Here is a 21,823-nt window from a genome sequence, read left to right as displayed (position 1 = left end):
TCAACATTTAGTACGCGAGAGAATGCGAAAACCCAGCGTTTGTGCAGTTTGTTAGTAAAGCACCACCTTTAACCCATGGCTTAGTGTTTAGTTTCTATTTCACCTTTTCACCAACGGACCCAGATCCAGCAGCAACTTCAACCATAATGCTCTTGTGGTTCTGAAAGGAAACAAATAACTTTATTTAAACTGTATCAAGTACAATTTACATTTATTCATCAACTCCATCATCATTCCGAGTGCACACTGGTAGGTAATCTACTCCAGGTCCTCTAACATTACTGTAGCTGACCAGGAAAAACATTCAATCTCCCTGGAGAAAGCATTTGTTTGGCTCTTTCCCCCAATCTGAGTGTTCAACTTGTTCATCCTCGCTCTGGCTCCATGTTCAGGGTAACATGTTGCCAGGGCACAAGATTGCTTAGAGCTAAACCTCTACACACAAGTATGAATGATCAGAAAATAATCTGTCTAAACTTACAATTGGTTCAATACTTTTGTTCAAATCTTTTCAATTTTACAGAATAGACACTGTAATTTCCTTAGTGATCCACTTGAAGGTTAGTTATTGTTGGGTGCATGGAAAACAGCCCAGAATAATTTGCTTCCAATTCTTCATTCATGCTATAATCAAGCATAATCATCCCCATCATCATCACTTCAATTTGTGGAACAATGAAAGTGAAGCAATCAATCTATAGAAATAAACTATTCAACTGAAGAGAACTTTGACAGATTGCGACTTGCAGTCTGTGAATAAAGTGTGAATTGATGTACTTTGGTAGGGAGAATGAGGAACAATATAACTGACAGTACAATTTTTAAGAGGTGTAGGAACAGGAGTAGTAGGCCATTCAGCCCTTCAAGCCCACTCTGCTATTCAATGAGACCATAGCTGATCTATTTCAACACCATTTTCCTATACTATCGCTGTATTATAAACCTTTATAAAACATTGAATAGTGCCCAGTTGGAATAGTGTGTTCAATACCAAGCACCACACTTTAGAAAGGATGTCAAAACCCTGGAGAGGATACAGGAAAGGTTGACAAGAATGGTTCCCACAATGACAGACTACAGTTCTGTGGATAGACTGGAGAAGCTGGGGCTGTTCTCAAAAAAGAGACAATTAAAGGGAGATCCAGGGATGTTTAAAATAAAGAATCTGATAAAGAAAATAAGAAGAAACTGTTTCCAGTAGAAAGATGTGGAGATGCCGGAGTTGGACTGGGGTGGGCACAGTAAGAAGTCTCACAACACCAGGTTATAGTCCAACAGGTTTATTTGGCAGCACAAGCTTTCGGAGCGTTGCTCCTTCTGCAGGTGACTGAGGAGCTGTGTTCACAAACAGAGCATACATAGACACAGACTCAATTTACAAGATAATGGTTGGATTGCGAGTCTTTACAGGTACAGACAAGGCCAGTGACCAGAGGATGCCGAATTATGGCAATTAACGAAAGATACTCATTGTTCCACTGGAGCAAGCCGAGAGGGAGTGATTGGAGGCAGCAGTGCTGGTGAGAGATTGATTGAATTGTTTATTTATTTAATTAGTCAGCTAGTGTGTGTTTTTTTTTTGGGCCTTTACTTTTGTAGTAGTATTTTAAGTTTAAAGTGAAAACTGGAAGTGGGCTGCTAAGGAGTCTGGGAAGGGTTTTTTCAGCACGCGAAGTATAAAAGGTAGGCTGCAGTATACAGCGGGCAGCGTCGGGAGCGGGCTGTGGAGTGTGTGGGAAGCAGAGTGTGAGCTATAAGGCTTTGGCTCACAGGGCTTAGGCAGAAAGGGTGAGCAAGGGTGAGTTTAAATTCATTTTTGCTGTTTCTACCTGGTACTGGCAAGGTATCTAGAGGGGATGGGTGTGCAGGCAGTGCTATGTTCCTCTTGCACTATGTTTGAGGTGAGGGACGACGACAGTGTCCCTGCTGATTACATCTGTGGGAAGTGCACCCATCTGCAGCTCCTCCAAAACCGTGTTAGGGAACTGGAGCTGGAGTTGGATGAACTTAGGATCATTAGGGACGCAGAGGTGGCCATAGACAGAAGCTTTAGGAATACAGTTACTCCGAGGAATGAAAACAGATGGGTGACGGTGAGAGGGGCTGGGAGGAAGCAGTCTGTGCAGGGATCCCCGGTGGTCGTTCCCCTTAGCAACAAGTATTCCGCTTTGGATACGGTTGAGGGGGATGACATACCAGTGGTGAGCCGCAGTGAGAGGATCTCCAGCACTGTGTCCGTCTCTGTGGCTCGGGAGGGTCAGGGGCAGAGCGGAAGGGCAATAGTTATTGGGGACTCGTTAGTTAGAGGGATAGATAGGAGGTTCTGTGGCAGCAAAAGAGACTCACTGATGGTATGTTGCCTACCAGATGCCAAGGTCCGTGACGTCTCAGACCGTGTTTTCCGGATTCTGAAGGGGGAGGGGAAACAGTCACAAGTAGTGGTACACATTGGTACCAATGACATAGGTAAGAGAAGGGACGGGGATTTAAAGCAGGAATTTCTGGAGCTGGGCTGGATGCTGAGAGCCAAGACAAAACATGTGGTCATCTCTGGTACGTTGCCGGTGCCACGTGATAGCGAGTTGAGGAACAGGGAGAGAGTGCAGTTAAACATGTGGTTGCAGGGATGGTGTAGGAGGGAGGGTTTCAGATACGTGGATAATTGGAACACATTCTGGGGAAGGTGGGACCTGTACAAACAGGATGGAGTGCACCTGAACCAGAGGGGCACCAATATCCTAGGAGGGAAATTTGCTACGGCTCTTCAGGGGGGTTTTAATTAATTTGTCAGGGGAGTGGGAAAAGGAGTTGTAGTCCAGAGGTCAGTGAGGGTGGTGAGGTATTGGGGAAGGTATCAGGGTCAAGGGTGGGTACCGGTAGACAGGAAGGTGGGTTGAAGTGTGTCTACTTCAATGCAAGGAGCATCCGGAACAAGGTAGATGAACTTAGGGCGTGGATTGGTACTTGGAACTACGATGTTGTGGCCATTACGGAGACGTGGGTAGAACAAGGACAGGAATGGTTGTTGGACGTTCCGGGGTATAGATGTTTCACTAAGTGTAGGGAAGCTGGTAAAAGAGGTGGAGGAGTGGCATTGTTAATCAAAGATAGTTTAACAGCTGCGGAAAGGCACTTCGAGGGGGATTGCACACTGAGGTAATATGGGCTGAGGTTAGAAATAGGAAAGGAGCGGTCACGTTGTTAGGAGTTTACTATAGGCCCCCAAATAGTAATAGAGGTGTGGAGGAAGAAATTGCTAAGCAGATTATGGATATGTGTGGGAGTCACAGGGTAATAGTCATGGGGGACTTTAACTTTCCAAATATTGATTGGAACCTTTGTAGGTCAAATAGTTTGGATGGGGCAGTTTTTGTGCAGTGTGTGCAGGAGGGTTTCCTGACACAATATGTGGATAGGCCGACAAGAGGTGAGGCCACATTGGATTTGGTACTGGGAAATGAACCGGGCCAAGTGTTAGATTTGGTTGTGGGAGAGCACTTTGGAGATAGTGACCACAATTCGGTGTCTTTTGTTATTGCAATGGAGAGGGATATGGCCGTACGGCAGGGCAAGGTTTACAATTGGGGGAGAGGTAATTATGATGCGATTAGGTGAGAATTAGGGGGCATAAGTTGGGAACAGAAACTGTCAGCGAAAGGAACTAATGAAAAGTGGAACTTTTTCAAGGAACAAATACTGGGTGTCCTTGATAGGTATGTCCCTGTCAGGCAGGGAGGAAATGGCCGAGTGAGGGAACCATGGTTCACGAAAGAGGTGGAATGTCTTGTGAAAAGGAAGAGGGAAGCTTATGTAGGGATGAGGAAACAAGGTTCAGATGGCTCGATTGAGGGTTACAAGTTAGCAAGGAATGAGCTGAAAAAGGGGCTTAGGAGAGCTAGGAGGGGACACGAGAAGTCCTTGGCGGGTCGGATCAAGGAAAACCCCAAGGCTTTTTACTCTTATGTGAGGAATAAAAGAATGACCAGGGTGAGGTTAGGGCCGGTCAAGGACAGTCGTGGGAACTTGTGTATGGAGTCAGTAGAGATAGGCGAGGTGATGAATGAATACTTTTCTTCAGTGTTCACCAAGGAGAGGGGCCATGTTTTTGAGGAAGAGAAGGTGTTACAGGCTAATAGGCTGGAGGAAATAGATGTTCGGAGGGAGGAAGTCCTGGCAGTTTTGAATAAACTGAAGGTCGATAAGTCCCCTGGGCCTGATGAAATGTATCCTAGGATTCTTTGGGAGGCAAGGGATGAGATTGCAGAGCCTTTGGCTTTGATCTTTGGGTCCTCGCTGTCCACGGGAATGGTGCCAGAGGACTGGAGAATGGCGAATGTTGTTCCTCTGTTTAAGAAAGGGAATAGAAATGACCCTGGTAATTATAGACCGGTTAGTCTTACTTCGGTGGTTGGTAAATTGATGGAAAAGGTCCTTAGAGATGGGATTGACGACCATTTAGAAAGATGCGGATTAATCCGGGATAGTCAGCATGGATTCGTGAAGGGCAAGTCGTGCCTCACAAATTCGATAGAATTTTTTGAGGAGGTAACTAAGTGTGTTGATGAAGGTAGGGCAATTGAGGTCATATACATGGATTTTAGTAAGGCGTTTGATAAGGTCCCCCATGGTCGGCTTATGATGAAACTGAGGAGGTGTGGGATAGAGGGAAAGTTGGCCAATTGGATAGGTAACTGGCTGTCTGATCGAAGACAGAGGGTGGTGGTGGATGGAAAATTTTCGGATTGGAGGCAGGTTGCTAGCAGAGTGCCACAGGGATCAGTCAGGCAGGGACTCTGCTCTTTGTGATTTTTATTAATGACTTAGAGGAGGGGGCTGAAGGGTGGATCAGTAAATTTGCTGATGACACCAAGATTGGTGGAGTAGTGGATGAGGTGGAGGGCTGTTGTAGGCTGCAAAGAGACATAGATAGGATGCAAGGCTGGGCTGAAAAATGGCAAATGGAGTTTAACCCTGATAAATGTGAGGTGATTCATTTTGGTAGGACTAATTTAAATGTGGATTACAGGGTCAAAGGTAGGGTTCTGAAGACTGTGGAGGAACAGAGAGATCTTGGGGTCCATAGCCACAGATCTCTAAAGGTTGCCACTCAAGTGGATAGAGCTGTGAAGAAGGCCTATAGTGTGTTAGCTTTTATTAACAGGGGGTTGGAGTTTAAGAGCCGTGGGGTTATGCTGCAACTGCACAGGACCTTGGTGAGACCACATTTGGAATATTGTGTGCAGTTCTGGTCACCTCACTAGGAGGAGGATGTGGAAGCGCTGGAGAGTGCAGAGGAGATTTACCAGGATGCTGCCTGGTTTGGAGGGTAGGTCTTATGAGGAAAGGTTGAGGGAGCTAGGGCTGTTCTCTCTGGAGCGGAGGAGGCTGAGGGGAGACTTAATAGAGGTTTATAAAATGATGAAGGGGATAGATAGAGTGAACGTTCAAAGACTATTTCCTCGGGTGGATGGAGCTATTACAAGGGGGCATAACTATAGGGTTCGTGGTGGAAGATACAGGAAGGATATCAGAGGTAGGTTCTTTACGCAGAGAGTGGTTGGGGTGTGGAATGGACTGCCTGCAGTGATAGTGGAATCAGACACTTTAGGAACATTTAAGCGGTTATTGGATAGGCACATGGAGCACACCAGGATGATAGGGAGTGGGATAGCTTGATCTTGGTTTCAGGTAAAGCTCGGCACAACATTGTGGGCCGAAGGGCCTGTTCTGTGCTGTACTGTTCTATGTTCTATACTGAAGGTGGCAAACAAGAAAGCAAGTTGCTGTGACCTGGAATGCAGTGTCTGAAAATGGTGATGGAAGGAGTTTCAGTAATTAGTTCAAAAAGGGAATTAGATCGCTCCTTGAAGAGAAAGAAATGATAAACAATGGTGGTGGGGAGGGGGGGACTGGGATTAATTGCATCGCTCTATTAAAGAGGCAGCCTCAGCCAAGCAGCCTCTGCGCTGCATCATTCCACAGCTGCATGCTGTCCATTAGCTCCGTTAATAAAGGAAGTGAAAGAGGATTAAACATCAGAAATAAAATGAGGAAGAGCTTTTTTGACCCAGAGGGTGGTGACGGTCGGGAATGCGCTGCCTGGGAGGGTGGTGGAGGCGGTTGCCTCACATCCTTTAAAAAGGCACCCGGATGAACACTTGCCAACCACAACATTCAGGGCTATGGGCCACGTGCTGGGAAATGGGATTAGGTGGGAGGTCAGGTGGGAGGTCAGGTGGGAGGTCAGGTGTTTCAGCACAGATTCCATGGGTTATTCTGCACTGTCTGACAATATTACTTCTTGCCTGACTTTTATAAAGATTACATTAAAAATTTACAATCAAAATATATATTGGGGATTCTATGATATTCCACAAGAGAAGTGTTAAATTCTCAGAAACAAAATGAAATATGTAGACCTTCTCTTCACCTTACCTTTGTAAACAATGGAGTGATGAAAACGAAGAAGACATCATAGATGAGCAGCAGCACCAGCAGAAGGACACAGGACTGGGAAACAGGGCAAGAAAGGTGACATTTTATAAATACTTGAAGCTTTCATTCTGTGCCAAGATTTCTAAAGACTGATTGAAGTTCCAAGATAGCCTGCTGAATGTTGGTGTTTTTTTAAATGTCAGCAGCACAGCAATCACATCTGAACATCCCTCAAATAGACTAAGTTTTTTGGAGAAACTACCATCAAATTTGAACAATTCTGTCAGGCGAACCAGCTCCTCACCGAATCCATTCCACTTAACCAGCAGATTCCAAAGTGGTACCTTAAAGGTTTACAGAAAGTCCATGTCAGCATGGCTTTGTGAGTGGAAAATCATGCCTCATGATTTTGATTAAGTTTTTTGAAGGAGTAACCAAGAAGGTAGATGAGGGCAGTGCAGTTGATGTTGTCTAAATGGACTTCAGCAAGACCTTTGACAAGATACCACATGTGAGGTTGTAGCACAAGGTTAAATCTCACAGGGTCCAGGGTGGGGTAGCCAAATGGATACAAAATTGGTTTGACAACAAGACAGAGGGTGTTTATAGAGGGTTGTTTTTCGAACTGGAGGCCTGTGACCAGCGGTGTGCCTCAGGGTCGGTGCTGGGTTCACTGTTACTTGTCATTTATATTAATGATTTGGATGAGAATTTAGGAGGCATGATTAATAAGTTTGCAGATGACACCAAGATTGGTGGCATAGTGGACAGTGAAGAAGGTTATCTAGGATTGCAACGGGATCTTGATCAATTGGGCCAATGGGCTGACGAATGACAGATGGAGTTTAATTTAGATAAATGTGAGATGATGCAATTTGGTGGATCGAACCAGGGCAGGACTTACTCACTTAATGGTCGGGGAGAGTTATAGAACAAAGAGATCTAGGGGTACAGGTTCATAGCTTCTTGAAAGTGGACAGAGTGGTGAAGGCAGCATTCGGCATGCTTGGTTTCATTGGTCAGAACATTGAATACAGGAGTTGGGACATCTTGTTGAAGTTGTACAAGACATTAGTAAGGCCACACTTGGAATACTGTGTACAGTTCTGGTCACCCTATTATAGAAAGGATATTAAACTTGAAAGAGTGCAGAAAAGATTTACTAGGATGCTACCGGGACTTGATGGTTTGCGTTATAAGAGGAGGCTGGATAGACTGGGACTTTTTTTCTCTGCAGCTTAGGAGGCCGAGGGGTGATCTTATAGAGGTCTATAAAATAATGAGGGGCACAGATCAGCTAGATAGTCAATATCTTTTCCCAAAGGTAGGGGAGCCTAAAACTAGAGGGCATAGGTTTAAGGTGAGAGGGGAGAGATACAAAAGTGTCCAGCAGGGCAATTTTTTCACACACAGGGTGGTGAGTGTCTGGAACAAGCTGCCAGAGATAGTAGTAGAGGCGGGTACAATTTTGTCTTTTAAAAAGCGTTTAGATAGTTACATGGGTAAGATGGGTATAGAGGGATATGGGTCAAACACAGGCAATTGGGAGTAGCTTAGCGGTTTTTTAAAAAAAGGGTGTCATGGACTAGTTGGGCCAAAGGGCCCGTTTCTATGCTGTACACCTCTAGACTCTATGAACTCTGCATGTCGCCACCTCCACAGACTTGTTGCTCTCTCGAACACAATATTCTGTTTCAAAATCAACAGCTGTTTCTAATTATTTTCTCCCTGTAGGTGTTGAGCAATGAAAATCGTTTCCCAGTTCACTTAATTGTTTTGGAAATTGTGGGATCTGAAGATTTGTTGCTTCTGGTTTAACACGAATGTATATTTAAATGGTCTGAGGGCATATTTTACAGAAATTCAAATTTATTCCAATTTCACAGCAATATTAATTACCCCATGAAAACACGGTGTACCTTAAAATGAGGCATTTTCAGGGTCTTCATGAAGTTAAGGCAAAAGGCAACTCCAAGAGTGTCATGCAGGATCCAAATCCATCTGAAATGCAAATCAGTGAGCTTAGTAATGGTCCCATATCTAACACAAGAGCGCACTAACATCCCTTCCTCAACAGGCACAAGAGCTTTGAAAAAGATAAAGGACATCCATTCGCAGGCAGGCCGGACTGTGCAGTTCACCAGAAGGTCAGAATCTTTCAAACAGCCAAAGATAACAGTGATATCAAATCTGGAACAAGGACCATTGAGAAGTTCATTTTAAATATTTGGATATAGAAAGTTACAAGAAATGAGTTAATAAAAACCCTGCCAGGAAAGTATTCCAGCTTGGCTAACATAAATCAAAGACTGGATTAGATCAAAGGAAGAGATGCATAAAGTGGCCAAAATAATGGCAAGACCAAAGATTGGGAGCATTTTAGAATTCAGCAGCAAAGGTCCAGGTAAAAGATTAAGAAAGGGAAAACAGAATCAGCCTTTATCTGATACCATCAACTTATCTTTCTATTTCTTTATCCATGTATTTACCTCGCTGCCCCTTAAATCCATCTATGTTATTCAGCTGAAACTCCAGCATGCAACGAAAGACTGGAATCCACTCGATTAGACTGACCAACCCACAAATGCCATGAACGTAATGATCAGTAACTTGTGACAACCCAACAGTTAACACTGCACAGTTCATCTGTACTAGCAACAACAGTGCAGGATGAAAATATCTCTTCCTTAACCATTAAATGCAATACTGGGTCAGAGGGGCAATTTCTATGGTGCTTTACAGTGACATCAATGTAAGCCTTACTTGTGACTAATAAATAAACTTTACATCACTGCTGATTGAGCAACTGTTATCGGTTTTGCCTTTTCAAACAAATAATATGTTTACAGATCACAAACAGATATAGGATTACTATCATGCCTTCGACAAATCCATGACAAACTGATGGAGAATCTACAAGCAGATTCAAACTTCACTCTATAGATTTTGTCCCACAGAATGAGATTATATCTAATAGCTTTTGTCTCCCCCCAACAGCACACACTTCCCATTCTCTGCTGTACCGTGGCCAGTCATTTGGATAGAGTACATTGAGTTCATGTCAGATCAGAGTCTTGATACCCACCTGTCTTCATTCCGAAACACTACCCAGTTTGCAGCCACTGTTATGCAGAACACAGCAAGAATCAGCAAACGAACTTCAAAGCTTCTTTCAACACAAGAGAACCTGAAAGGTGAAAGCTGTTAAAATTTGTGGATAGATTTGTAGAGGATAAAGGCATTTACAAACTTAAAAGCACAGTATGGTAACTGTGAGTAAAGGAATGTATTTGAGTAATGCTTCTTGTACAGGATCTGTTTTAGCAGTTTGTTTTGTTATTGGTGCCGTTTTGTCTGCGTCCGGCAGCCCTGTTGTTACTGCAGCAGCATAATTGATCTTAATTGCGACAATGTTTGTTTTAATCTGGACTAACGCATGGTTATTTTAGTGTTTTCCCCTTGGGTTTTTCCAGAGTGGGGCTTGATGAGGTCGATTGACAAGTAAGCTCATACGACTAGGTGGAGCTAGGCTTACACAAAGCTCAGTTTGCTGCTTCTTAGATATTCTTAGGGATCCTTAGAGGATGCTTTCTCTGTGTTTCTTTTTCCCTCTGGATTTTGAGACTGGGATCTGCCAGGAAATGACTCTCTGAGATTCTGCTGTTTAGGATGGATCTTTCTCTAGAGGTTGCTGTATGACAGTCAGAAGCCAGGTGTCTTTCTGTATCTATCCAGAGGAGCTAATGGGCTAGAAACAGTACCCACGTGAGCATATTTGTTTTGTGATGACTCTTAGAGGGTTTTGTGTCTATGAGGATACTACTTACATTAGAACTATAGCGATAGCCAGTTGTTGAGAATTATACCTGGTCATGTTTAAGAATTTCCAATTTCCAATTGGCCTATATTGCGAAGGGGATAGAATATAAAAGCAGGGATGTCTTGATGCACCTGTACAGGGCATTGGTGAGGCCGCAGCTGGAATACTGTGTGCAGTATTGGTCCCCTTATATGAGGAAGGATATATTGGCATTGGAGGGAGTGCAGAGAAGGTTCACCAGGTTGATACCGGAGATGAGGGGTTTGGATTATGAGGAGAGGCTGAGGAGATTGGGTTTGTACTCGTTGGAGTTTAGAAGGATGAGGGGGGATCTTATGGAGACTTATAAGATAATGCGGGGGCTGGATAGGGTGGAGGCGGAGAGATTCTTTCCACTTAGTAAGGAAGATAAAACTAGAGGACACAGCCTCAAAATAAAGGGGGGTCGGTTTAAGACAGAGTTGAGGAGGAACTTCTTCTCCCAGAGGGTGGTGAATCTCTGGAATTCTCTGCCCACTGAGGTGGTGGAGGCTACCTCGCTGAATATGTTTAAAGCGCGGATGGATGGATTCCTGATCGGTAAGGGAATTAAGGGTTATGGGGATCAGGCGGGTAAGTGGTACTGATCCACGTCAGATCAGCCATGATCTTATTGAATGGCGGGGCAGGCTCGAGGGGCTAGATGGCCTACTCCTGCTCCTATTTCTTATGTTCTTATAAAAGTTATGCTAATTATTTTTGTTATATTTTAACTGTGTTGTTAAAAATAAAGTTTGTTTTTATAAAAGCTTCCAAGTGGGTCAATTGAATCATACCTGGAACGAAACACCTTATGCTCACCCTAATGCCAAAATCAAATAAAGTTGGGGTCTGGGCTAATTTCAAACATACCTGGGAGCTTCTGATCTGGTCCCTAACACACCCATTATCTTGGGTATTTTTAATATCATGGAAATTGCTTGATGTTTACTGCGGATTGCTTTGTGTGAACCAGAGGCATTGAAATACTCTCCAGATTCATCACTGAGCCTCGGTTCATCTGTCCAGCAGAACATAGTCAATATTATCCCATTCCATTCCAAAAGAGCTCATAGAGTCATAGAGGTTTACAGCATGGAAACAAGCTCTTTGGCCCAACTTGTCCATGCTGCCCTTATTTTTTATTTAAAAACACCTAAGCTAATTCCAATTGCCCGCATTTGGCCCATATCCCTCTATACCCATCGTACCCATGTAACTATCTAAATGCTTTTTAAAAGATAAAACTACCCACCTCTACTACTACCTCTGGCAGCTTGTTCCAGACACTCTCCACCCTCTGGGTGAAAACATTTCCCCTCTGGACACTTTTGTATCTGGGACAACACTTGACTGAAGCACCAGTTTAGTGTAATACATATCTACTAACATACTGTCAGATACTAACCTGATGGTATAGTTAAATCACAGTTTGCACAAATGTAAGTGATGCTTCTAACAAACTGTGCTCAGAAGGACACAGGCAGAAATACAGGACAATGAAACAAGATAAGCTAAAGCAATATTTTAAAAAATTACAGCTTACTTGCATTTCCAGTATGGGATTCTTTTCACTAATGCAGCCAAACAGTTATAGAGACTAACAGCTGCAGCCAAGGCAAAGATGCCAATAACCAAGTAGACTGAAGGAGAAAGACAAATAACAGTTAGTTTTCCACAAACATGTGGCAGGCCCTATCTGTATTCTGTTTGAATTTTAAAAACTATCTAAAAACTGTCCAAGTAAGCATTCACAATGATACTAATTTGGTACCAAATTATAGCTGCCTCTGTGACATGAATGCACACAGGTCAGGCGCTGATTGGAATTCATCAATACTTTAAGTGCAGCCATCACATTGCTCTGGAGTGGACTGAAATTAACTGACTCACTACAATCCGAATCATCCTCAAACTAAGTACTCAACTGTCACTAATTCATCAATACTTTATAACTTTTAATCACTTGTTAAAATAATCACGGAGTTAGATGCAGAGTAAAGCTCCCTCTACAGTGTCTCCATGAACTACATGGCTCAGACTGAAGGGTAATTAATTACATAGGGTTTTCCTGCACAATGTTCTCACCGAGCCATTTGTAGAAGAAATACAACAGAACAATCATTGCGGAACAGACGATAACAAAAATCACAACAGTAACCGGAGTCAGAATAGCTGCAGATTCTTTGCTCTTGCTCCCTTCATGCGTCTGTGGTCCAGAGTCAGGTGATGAAGAACTTTCACTATATACAAAAAGGAAATAAGGTTGTAAACATTAGATATTAACTATTTTTTAAAATCAGCTTCTGCACTGATCATTTAACAAGCATTCCGTTATCCACTCAATTTCTAGAATGTTTGTTACTTGACATTCATGTCTGACCCGATCTTAGGAGAGACACTGGGATAAAAATGCTAAAGAAATAAAACAGTTGTGTGTTTACTTCTGGAGGGCAGAGAGAATCCAAGAACATCTGCTCATCTTTCATCCATTATCACCAGGTAGCTTGAAAGCAGAGAGATCTAGTGATCATAATATGATAAAGTTTTACATTAAGTTTCAAAGTTATACACTTCATTTGGAAACTCAGATCCTAAATCTGACCAAAGGGAATGATGGTACAAGGGGAAAATGGATTGGGAAAATTAATGAAGATTTCAGCGGAAATGCAACGGCTAGCACAACAAATATACATCCCACCAAGACACAAAAACCCAACAGGAGAGCTGGATCAACCAAAGTTAAAAAAAGGTAAAGATTATATTAGGTCAAAGCAAGTGGCTTGTTAGGTTGAAATACTAGATAACCAAGGGACCAATGAAAACAAGGAACTGAAATAAATTAGTATTCATAAAGCAGTAATACCTGAAACATTAATTTGATTAAAGGTTGATAACTGAGAACCACCGACCTGTCAGTGTGATGTTAGTCGTAGGAAAATGCTAGAACCAATTATAAAACATAAATTAAGTGGACACGTGGAAAATAATATGATTGGGCAAAATCAACAAGGATTTATGAAAGGGAAATCATATTTTACAAACTTGGGAAGTTTCTTGAGGATATTACTTGTACCATAAAGGAGAACCAGTGGATGTGACAGTGAGTTCCAGGCACCCACCACCCTCTGTGTATTTGGATTTTCAGAGGGCTTTCAGTACAGTTCCATACAGGAGGTTGGTGAACAGAATTAGGGTACATGGGATTGGGAATAACAAACTGGTATTGATGTCATACAGTAAAAAGTTTAACAACACCAGGTTAAAGTCCAACAGGTTTATTTGGTAGCAAAAGCCACACAAGCTTTCGAGGCTCTAAGCCCCTTCTTCAGGTGAGTGGGAATTCTGTTCACAAACAGAACTTATAAAGACACAGACTCAATTTACATGAATAATGGTTGGAATGCGAATACTTACAACTAATCCAGTCTTTAAGAAACAAAACAATGGGAGTGGAGAGAGCATCAAGACAGGCTAAAAAGATGTGTATTGTCTCCAGACAAGACAGCCAGTGAAACTCTGCAACTGTGGGAGTTACAAATAGTGTGACATGAACCCAATATCCCGGTTGACGCCGTCCTCGTGTGTGCGGAACTTGGCTATCAGTTTCTGCTCAGCGACTCTGCGCCGTCGTGTGTCGCGAAGGCCGCCTTGGAGAACGCTTACCCGAATATCAGAGGCCGAATGCCTGTGACCGCTGAAGTCATGGGCATTCGGCCTCTGATATTCGGGTAAGCGTTCTCCAAGGCGGCCTTCGCGACACACGACGGCGCAGAGTCGCTGAGCAGAAACTGATAGCCAAGTTCCGCACACACAAGGACGGCCTCAACCGGGATATTGGGTTCATGTCACACTATTTGTAACTCCCACAGTTGCAGAGTTTCACTGACTGTCTTGTCTGGAGACAATACACATCTTTTTAGCCTGTCTTGGTGCTCTCTCCACTCCCATTGTTTTGTTTCTTAAAGACTGGATTAGTTGTAAGTATTCGCATTCCAACCATTATTCATGTAAATTGAGTCTGTGTCTTTATAAGTTCTGTTTGTGAACAGAATTCCCACTCACCTGAAGAAGGGGCTTAGAGCCTCGAAAGCTTGTGTGGCTTTTGCTACCAAATAAACCTGTTGGACTTTAACCTGGTGTTGTTAAACTTTTTACTGTGTTTACCCCAGTCCAACGCCGGCATCTCCACATCATTGATGTCATATACATGGATTTTAGTAAGGCGTTTGATAAGGTCCCCCATGGTCGGCTTATGATGAAAGTGAGGAGGTGTGGGATAGAGGGAAAGTTGGCCGATTGGATAGGTAACTGGCTGTCTGATCGAAGACAGAGGGTGGTGGTGGATGGAAAATTTTCGGACTGGAGGCAGGTTGCTAGCGGAGTGCCACAGGGATCAGTGCTTGGTCCTCTGCTATTTGTGATTTTTATTAATGACCTGAGGAGGGGGCTGAAGGGTGGATCAGTAAATTTGCTGATGACACCAAGATTGGTGGAGTAGTGGATGAGGTGGAGGGCTGTTGTAGGCTGCAAAGAGACATAGATAGGATGCAAAGCTGGGCTGAAAAATGGCAAATGGAGTTTAACCCTGATAAATGTGAGGTGATTCATTTTGGTAGGACTAATTTAAATGTGGATTACAGGGTCAAAGGTAGGGTTCTGAAGACTGTGGAGGAACAGAGAGATCTTGGGGTCCATATCCACAGATCTCTAAAGGTTGCCACTCAAGTGGATAGAGCTGTGAAGAAGGCCCATAGTGTGTTAGCTTTTATTAACAGGGGGTTGGAGTTTAAGAGCCGTGGGGTTATGCTGCAACTGCACAGGACCTTGGTGAGACCACATTTGGAATATTGTGTGCAGTTCTGGTCACCTCACTATAAGGAGGATGTGGAAGCGCTGGAAAGAGTGCAGAGGAGATTTACCAGGATGCTGCCCGGTTTGGAGGGTAGGTCTTATGAGGAAAGGTTGAGGGAGCTAGGGCTGTTCTCGCTGGAGCGGAGGAGGCTGAGGGGAGACTTAATAGAGGTTTATAAAATGATGAAGGGGATAGATAGAGTGAACGTTCAAAGACTATTTCCTCGGGTGGATGGAGCTATTACAAGGGGGCATAACTATAGGGTTCGTGGTGGGAGATACAGGAAGGATATCAGAGGTAGGTTCTTTACGCAGAGAGTGGTTGGGGTGTGGAATGGACTGCCTGCAGTGATAGTGGAGTCAGACACTTTAGGAATATTTAAGCGGTTATTGGATAGGCACATGGAGCACACCAGGATGATAGGGAGTGGGATAGCTTGATCTTGGTTTCAGATAAAGCTCGGCACAACACCGTGGGCCGAAGGGCCTGTTCTGTGCTGTACAGTTCTATGTTCTATTGATAGAGAATTGGTTAATAGATAGAAAGCAGAGAATAAGAACAATGAGCCATTCTCAGGTTGGCAGGCTGCGCCCTTGTAGGGGAGGTAACACAAGGACCAGTGCTTGAGCCACAGGTGCTCATAATCTATACAAATGATTTGGACGTGGGGACAAGAGGTAATATTTCCAAATTTGCTGATGACACGAAAAAGGGGTGGCATAGTGGCAGCTACCTCCCAGCGCCAGGAACCTGGGTTCTATTCTGCCCTTCGTCTGTGTGGAGTTTGCACATTCTCCCCGTGTCTGCGTGGGTTTCCTCCGAGTGCTCTGGTTTCCTCCCACAGATTTGCAGATTAGATGGATTGGCCATGGTAAATGCACAGGGTTATGGGGATGGGGTGGTGGGGGAGGCAGAAAGCCTGGGTAAGATGGTCTTTCAGAGAATCGGTGCAGGTTTGATGGGCCAAATAGCCTCCTTCTGCACTTTTGGGATTCTATGCTTCTAAAATGAGGTGGGAATGCAAGTTGTGGGGAGGATACAAGGGGTTACAACACTAAGTAAATGGGCATGAAAGTGGCAGATAGAATACAATATGAATAAATGCAAAGTTACCACTTTGGTAGAAAAACAGCAAGCAGGTTGAGAAGCACTAATGTTCAAAGGGACCCGGATGCCTTTGTTCACAAGTGACAAAGCTAGCATGCAGGTGCAGCAAGCAACTGGGAATAGAAATGGCACGTTGGCCTTCATCGCAATGGAATTGGAGTACGGTTGTAAAGATATCTTGCTGCGATTGTACAGAGCTGGAGAGATCACACCTGGAATAGTGTTTTGCTTGAGGAAATATATTCTTGCCATTGGAGTGTAATAGAACTTCACCAGACTAATTTCTGGGATGTCGGAAATGTCCTATGAGAGATTGAGGAAACTGGCCCTGCATTCTCTAAAGTTTTGAAGGATGAGAGGTGATCTCATTCAAATTTCTTACAGGGCGTGACAAGGTGGATGTAGGTAGGATGTTCCCCTGACTGGTGAGTTCAGAACCAGTGGATGGAGTCTCAGAATAAGGAGCAGGGTATTTAAGACTGCAATGAGGTGGAATTTCTTCACTCAGAGAAGAACAAAGAAAATTACAGCACAGGAACAGGCTCTTCGGCCCTCCAAGCCTGCACTGACCATGCTGCCCGACTAAACTAAAACTCCGACCCTTCCGAGAACCATATCCCTCTATTCATGAATCTGTCAAGACACCCCTTAAAAGACACTATCGTATCTGCTTCCCCTACCTCTCCTGACAGAGAGTTCCAGGCACCCCCCAACCCTCTGTGTAAAAAACTTCTTGTACATCTCCTTTAAACCTTGCCCCCTAAACATGTAGCCCCTAGTAATCGACTCTTCCACCCTGGGAAAAAGCTTCTGACTATCCACTCTGTCCATGCCCCTCATAATCTTGTAGACTTCTATCAGGTCTCCCCTCAACCGCCGTCGTTCCAGTGAGAACAAAGCAAGTTTCTCCAACCTCTCATGCCCTCCATATCGGGTAACATCCTGGTAAAACACTGAAATTCAAAGAAGATGGAGAATCTTTGGAAACTCGATCCCAGGAGGCCGTGGAAGCTCACTCATTGAGCATGTTCAAGACAGAGATCAGTAGATTTCTAGCGACTAATGTCATGAAGGGATATTAGACGGCATGGTGGCACAGTCGTTAGCACTGCTGCCTCACAGCGCCAGGGACCCGGGTTCAATTTCCGGTTTGGGTCACTGTCTCTGTGGAGTTTGCATGTTCTCTGTGTTTGCGTGGGTTTCCTCCGGGTGCTCCAGTTTCCTCCCACAGTCCGAAAGACTTGCTGGCTAGGTGCATTGGCCATGCTAAATTCTCCCTCCGTGTACCCGAACAGGCGCCGGAGTGTGGCGACTAGGAGATTTACACAGTATCTTCATTCTGTTAACCTTCAAGGCTATGGGCCAAGTACTGACGAGTGGGATTAGATGGGCAACCCAGGGCCTTTCATACATCGGTGCAGACTCGATGGGCTGAAGGGTCCTTTCTGCACAGTAGTATTCTGTGATATGGGGATAGCCCAAGAAAGTGGTAGCCAAGAAAGCCATGATCTGATTGAATGGTTGAGCAGGCTTGGTGGGCAAATGGCCTTTTCTTGCTCCTATTTCCCACTTTATAGCAGAAAGGAGTTCAGTCTGTACCATGGTACCCTGGTCAGGATCTGGTGGTGGTGGATAGGTGGTGGGGTGGTGTGTAGGTGCCTGATTGGAAAAGGAACATAGTCCCACCCCTAAGAACATGATCAGAATGGGAATAGTTAAAGCAGAAAACACACCTGAAATTCAGATTCAATAAGTCGGTATCAGTGCTGGGTCCACTGTTATTTGTTATTCATATTAATGATTTGGATAAGAATATAGGAGGCATGGTTACTAAGTTTGCAGGTTACTCCAAGATTGGTGTCATAGTGGACAGTAAAGGTTATCTAGGATTGCAACGGGATCTTCATCAACTGGGCCAGTGGGCTGATGAATGGCAGATGGAGTTTAGAACATAGAACATAGAACAGTACAGCACAGAACAGGCCCTTCGGCCCACAATGTTGTGCCGAGCTTTATCTGAAACCAAGATCAAGCTATCCCACTCCCTATCATCCTGGTGTGCTCCATGTGCCTATCCAATAACCGCTTAAATGTTCCTAAAGTGTCTGACTCCACTATCACTGCAGGCAGTCCATTCCACACCCCAACCACTCTCTGCGTAAAGAACCTACCTCTGATATCCTTCCTATATCTCCCACCACGAACCCTATAGTTATGCCCCCTTGTAATAGCTCCATCCACCCGAGGAAATAGTCTTTGAACGTTCACTCTATCTATCCCCTCCATCATTTTATAAACCTCTATTAAGTCTCCCCTCAGCCTCCTCTGCTCCAGAGAGAACAGCCCAGCTCCCTCAACCTTTCCTCATAAGACCTACCCTCCAAACCAGGCAGCATCCTGGTAAATCTCCTCTGCACTCTTTCCAGCGCTTCCACATCCTTCTTATAGTGAGGTGACCAGAACTGCACACAATATTCCAAATGTGGTCTCACCAAGGTCCCGTACAGTTGCAGCATAACCCCACGGCTCTTAAACTCCAACCCCCTGTTAATAAAAGCTAACACACTATAGGCCTTCTTCACAGCTCTATCCACTTGAGTGGCAACCTTTAGAGATCTGTGGATATGGACCCCAAGATCTCTCTGTTCCTCCACAGTCTTCAGAACCCTACCTTTGACCCTGTAATCCACATTTAAATTAGTCCTACCAAAATGAATCACCTCACATTTTATCCGGGTTAAACTCCATTTGCCATTTTTCAGCCCAGCTTTGCATCCTATCTATGTCTCTGTTTATGTTTAATTTGGATAAATGCGAGGTGATGCATTTTGGTCAATTGAACCAGGGCAGGATTTACTCAGTTAATGGTAGGGCGTTGGGGAAAGTTATAGAACAAAGAGATCTCGGGGTACACGCTTAAAGGTCCTTGAAAGTGGAGTCACAGGTGGACAGTGGTGAAGAAGGCATTCGGCATGCTTGGTTTCATTGGTCAGGATATTGAATGCAGGAGTTGGAATGTCTTGTTGAAGTTGGACAAGACATTGGTAAGGCCACATTTGAAATACTGTGTGCAGTTCTGGTCATCCTATTATAGAAAGGATATTATTAAATGAGAAAGAGTCAGAAAAGATTTACTAGGATGCTCCTGGGACTTGATGGTTGGAGTTATGAGAGACTGGATAGACTGGGACTTTTTCTCTGGAGCATAGGAGGCTTAAGGGCGATCTTATAGAGGTCTATAAAATAATGAGAGGCATAGATCAGCTATTTAGTCAATATCTTTTCCCAAAGGTAGGGGAGTCTAAAACTAGAGGGCATAAGTTTAAGGTGAGAGAGAGGAGAGATACAAAAGGGTCCAGAGGGGCAATCTTTTCACATAGAGGTTGGTGAGTGTCTGGAACAAGCTGCCAGAGGTAGTAGTAGAGGTGGGTACAATTTTGTCTTTTAAAAACCGTTTAGACAGTTACATGGGTACAATGGGTATAGAGGGATATGGGCCAAACGCGGGCAATTGGGAATGGCTTAGCAGTTTAAAAAAGGGTGGCATGGACAAATTGGGCCTGCTGTAAACCTCTATGACTCTAAGTCACTTGATGTCGGAAAGTCAGAACAGATATGCAGAGCTCAACTTCCCTAACAAAAAAAAAACCCAAGACATTGCCATTTCATTTTGTAGATTGTCTCAGGTTCCTAAGTAACAAATCTCCATTAGCTGTAGAACACTGAACATCTGACCAATGAACTTAACAAAGAAAGTGTTAAGCTTCAAATTATCTGATATTCAGCTGCTGCTTTAGTACCTTCCATATTCTGCCATCCCACTCCAGTAACTCCCAAAGGCAACAGTAAAAACAGCAATGAAGAAGATGATCAGGATGCTGTAATCGAAGGCAGGCAGAGGAGGGGAATAGAGTGCAGCTGAAACATGGTCCCCAAATACCTAGAAGCAAAAGTTACACTTAAGTAAAAGAGATAACCAGAGACGCTGCTCAGATTATACTCCCAAGATGTAAATATTCATCCATAGTTTTAAATCACTTGAATTAAAAAAGTTGAATCAAATTAGGGTTATTTAAACCAAGATATTTAGAGATTATCAGGGTCCTTTTGTGAAAAAAATCTTCCATTTCTCACTTTTCAGAGAATATTTTTCAAGCTGGATGGGGTAGGGGATGAAAAGATGTCTCATTATTCTCTCTCCCCTCCCAACATCCTGCCCGTTTTATCTGGGAGAGAGTTGATTAGTGTCCATTGTGTCGCTCAGAAAGCCATTGTTTGTGGCAGAATCTCAAAGTAGAATAATCAATTGCAGTGATGCAGAATAGGAGGTGCCATGGCCAACACTCCACCCTCCAGGCAATGAATTGTTTAACGAATTCAGCATAGCGTTCGAATCTCACACATTCCCGTTTTCATGGTACAACAATCTTAGAATGGAAAATATCTGCAGCCAAAGAACCCAGAGAGAAGCAGCCACAGGATTAGCTGTGGATTGCTCTAAACTGGTGCAGCCTTTTGTATAGTACTGCAATCTTTTATGGTTCTTCACCCTCCCACGATTATTACACTGCTTTCCAAACCATGCCCCAAGTGAAGGCAGCCATTGGGAGATGTGTCAGAGGGGCCTAGGGTAAACTCTTCCTCCTTTTCTGGAGGCCAGTGCCTGATCCCAGCTCATCAACGCTCTGCAAGCAAGTGCAAACCCAAGGCTGACCACTTCATGGCACAACTAGACAGGCTGGAGGAAGAATCCACACTTTTAGTAGAACACCAAGCACTTTGTTTCACAGGATCCCAGTTGTACCCGTTCAACGCTGTTACAATCAGAAGGTGAAGAGGAAAGATTTACCTTTCTCATGGACTGTACGTCATCATAGCTGATGAGGGCGACTGGAATGGTTAACATCTCATAATCAGATTTATTACCTAAAGGAGGAAACTGAAACCAGATCATCCATGAGTGGCAGCACACAACAAATAAGGCAGAGGCACGACTAACTGCTGTCAATTATGAAGTGGAGATGCTAGCGTTGAACTGGGGTAAGCACAGTAAGGAGTCTCACAACACCAGGTTAAAGTCCAAACTGGTGTGGAGAGACTTCTTACTGTCAATTATGGACACAAGCAAACATGACATTTTAGATTTCCCTTCCTCCAAAAAATGTTTTCATAGCTGAAATTCCAGGGATAGGACTCCCAGAATCGTGTCCATTACTGCTTTTCCCAGAATCCTTCTCCCAACAGCTGAAGTTGAAAAGCAGAAACTTAGCTGCCCAGTGATATCGGTCAAAATTTCCAGAGCAACGTTTCAACGTAATAAAACAGCCCAAAGTGCCTCAGAGGAGCATCATGTCACTGACTCACACCAGGGGTAAAAGGTGAGGCAACCTGAATGCGATCAGAGGGGCAAAAGTTTTAAGGAATGTCTTAAAGGAGGAATACAAGGTACAGACAAAGGTTTAGGGTGGGAACCCAGACAGCTGAAGGAACAGCCAATGGCAGAGCAACTAAAATTAGTGATGGTCAAGAGGCCAGAATTAAGGAGCACAGATACCTGGAGGTGTGTGTGGCTGGAAGAGAATACTGAG

The 21,823-nt window shown here is 43.9% G+C and overlaps 1 protein-coding gene across 4 annotated transcripts in view; it reads right to left on the bottom strand.

Annotated features, from left to right (window-relative positions):
- sppl2a (signal peptide peptidase like 2A) overlaps window positions 1-21,823 on the bottom strand; it is a 46,241-nt gene that overhangs the window by 16,829 nt on the left and 7,589 nt on the right. For all 4 annotated transcript variants that reach the window (XM_078241106.1, XM_078241107.1, XM_078241108.1 and 1 more), the window contains exons 4-11: window positions 21,085-21,174; window positions 20,036-20,175; window positions 12,362-12,516; window positions 11,820-11,916; window positions 9,521-9,622; window positions 8,355-8,436; window positions 6,436-6,510; window positions 104-160 (exon numbers count right to left, since the gene is read on the bottom strand). In XM_078241106.1, coding sequence (XP_078097232.1) covers window positions 104-160; window positions 6,436-6,510; window positions 8,355-8,436; window positions 9,521-9,622; window positions 11,820-11,916; window positions 12,362-12,516; window positions 20,036-20,175; window positions 21,085-21,174 — 798 coding nt within the window. The remainder of the gene's footprint in view (window positions 1-103; window positions 161-6,435; window positions 6,511-8,354; window positions 8,437-9,520; window positions 9,623-11,819; window positions 11,917-12,361; window positions 12,517-20,035; window positions 20,176-21,084; window positions 21,175-21,823) is intronic.

This window comes from Mustelus asterias, chromosome 24 (genome assembly GCF_964213995.1).
Source record: "Mustelus asterias chromosome 24, sMusAst1.hap1.1, whole genome shotgun sequence".
In the NCBI taxonomy this organism is placed as follows: domain Eukaryota; kingdom Metazoa; phylum Chordata; class Chondrichthyes; order Carcharhiniformes; family Triakidae; genus Mustelus; species Mustelus asterias.
This window is presented reverse-complemented; position numbering and strand designations above follow the sequence as displayed.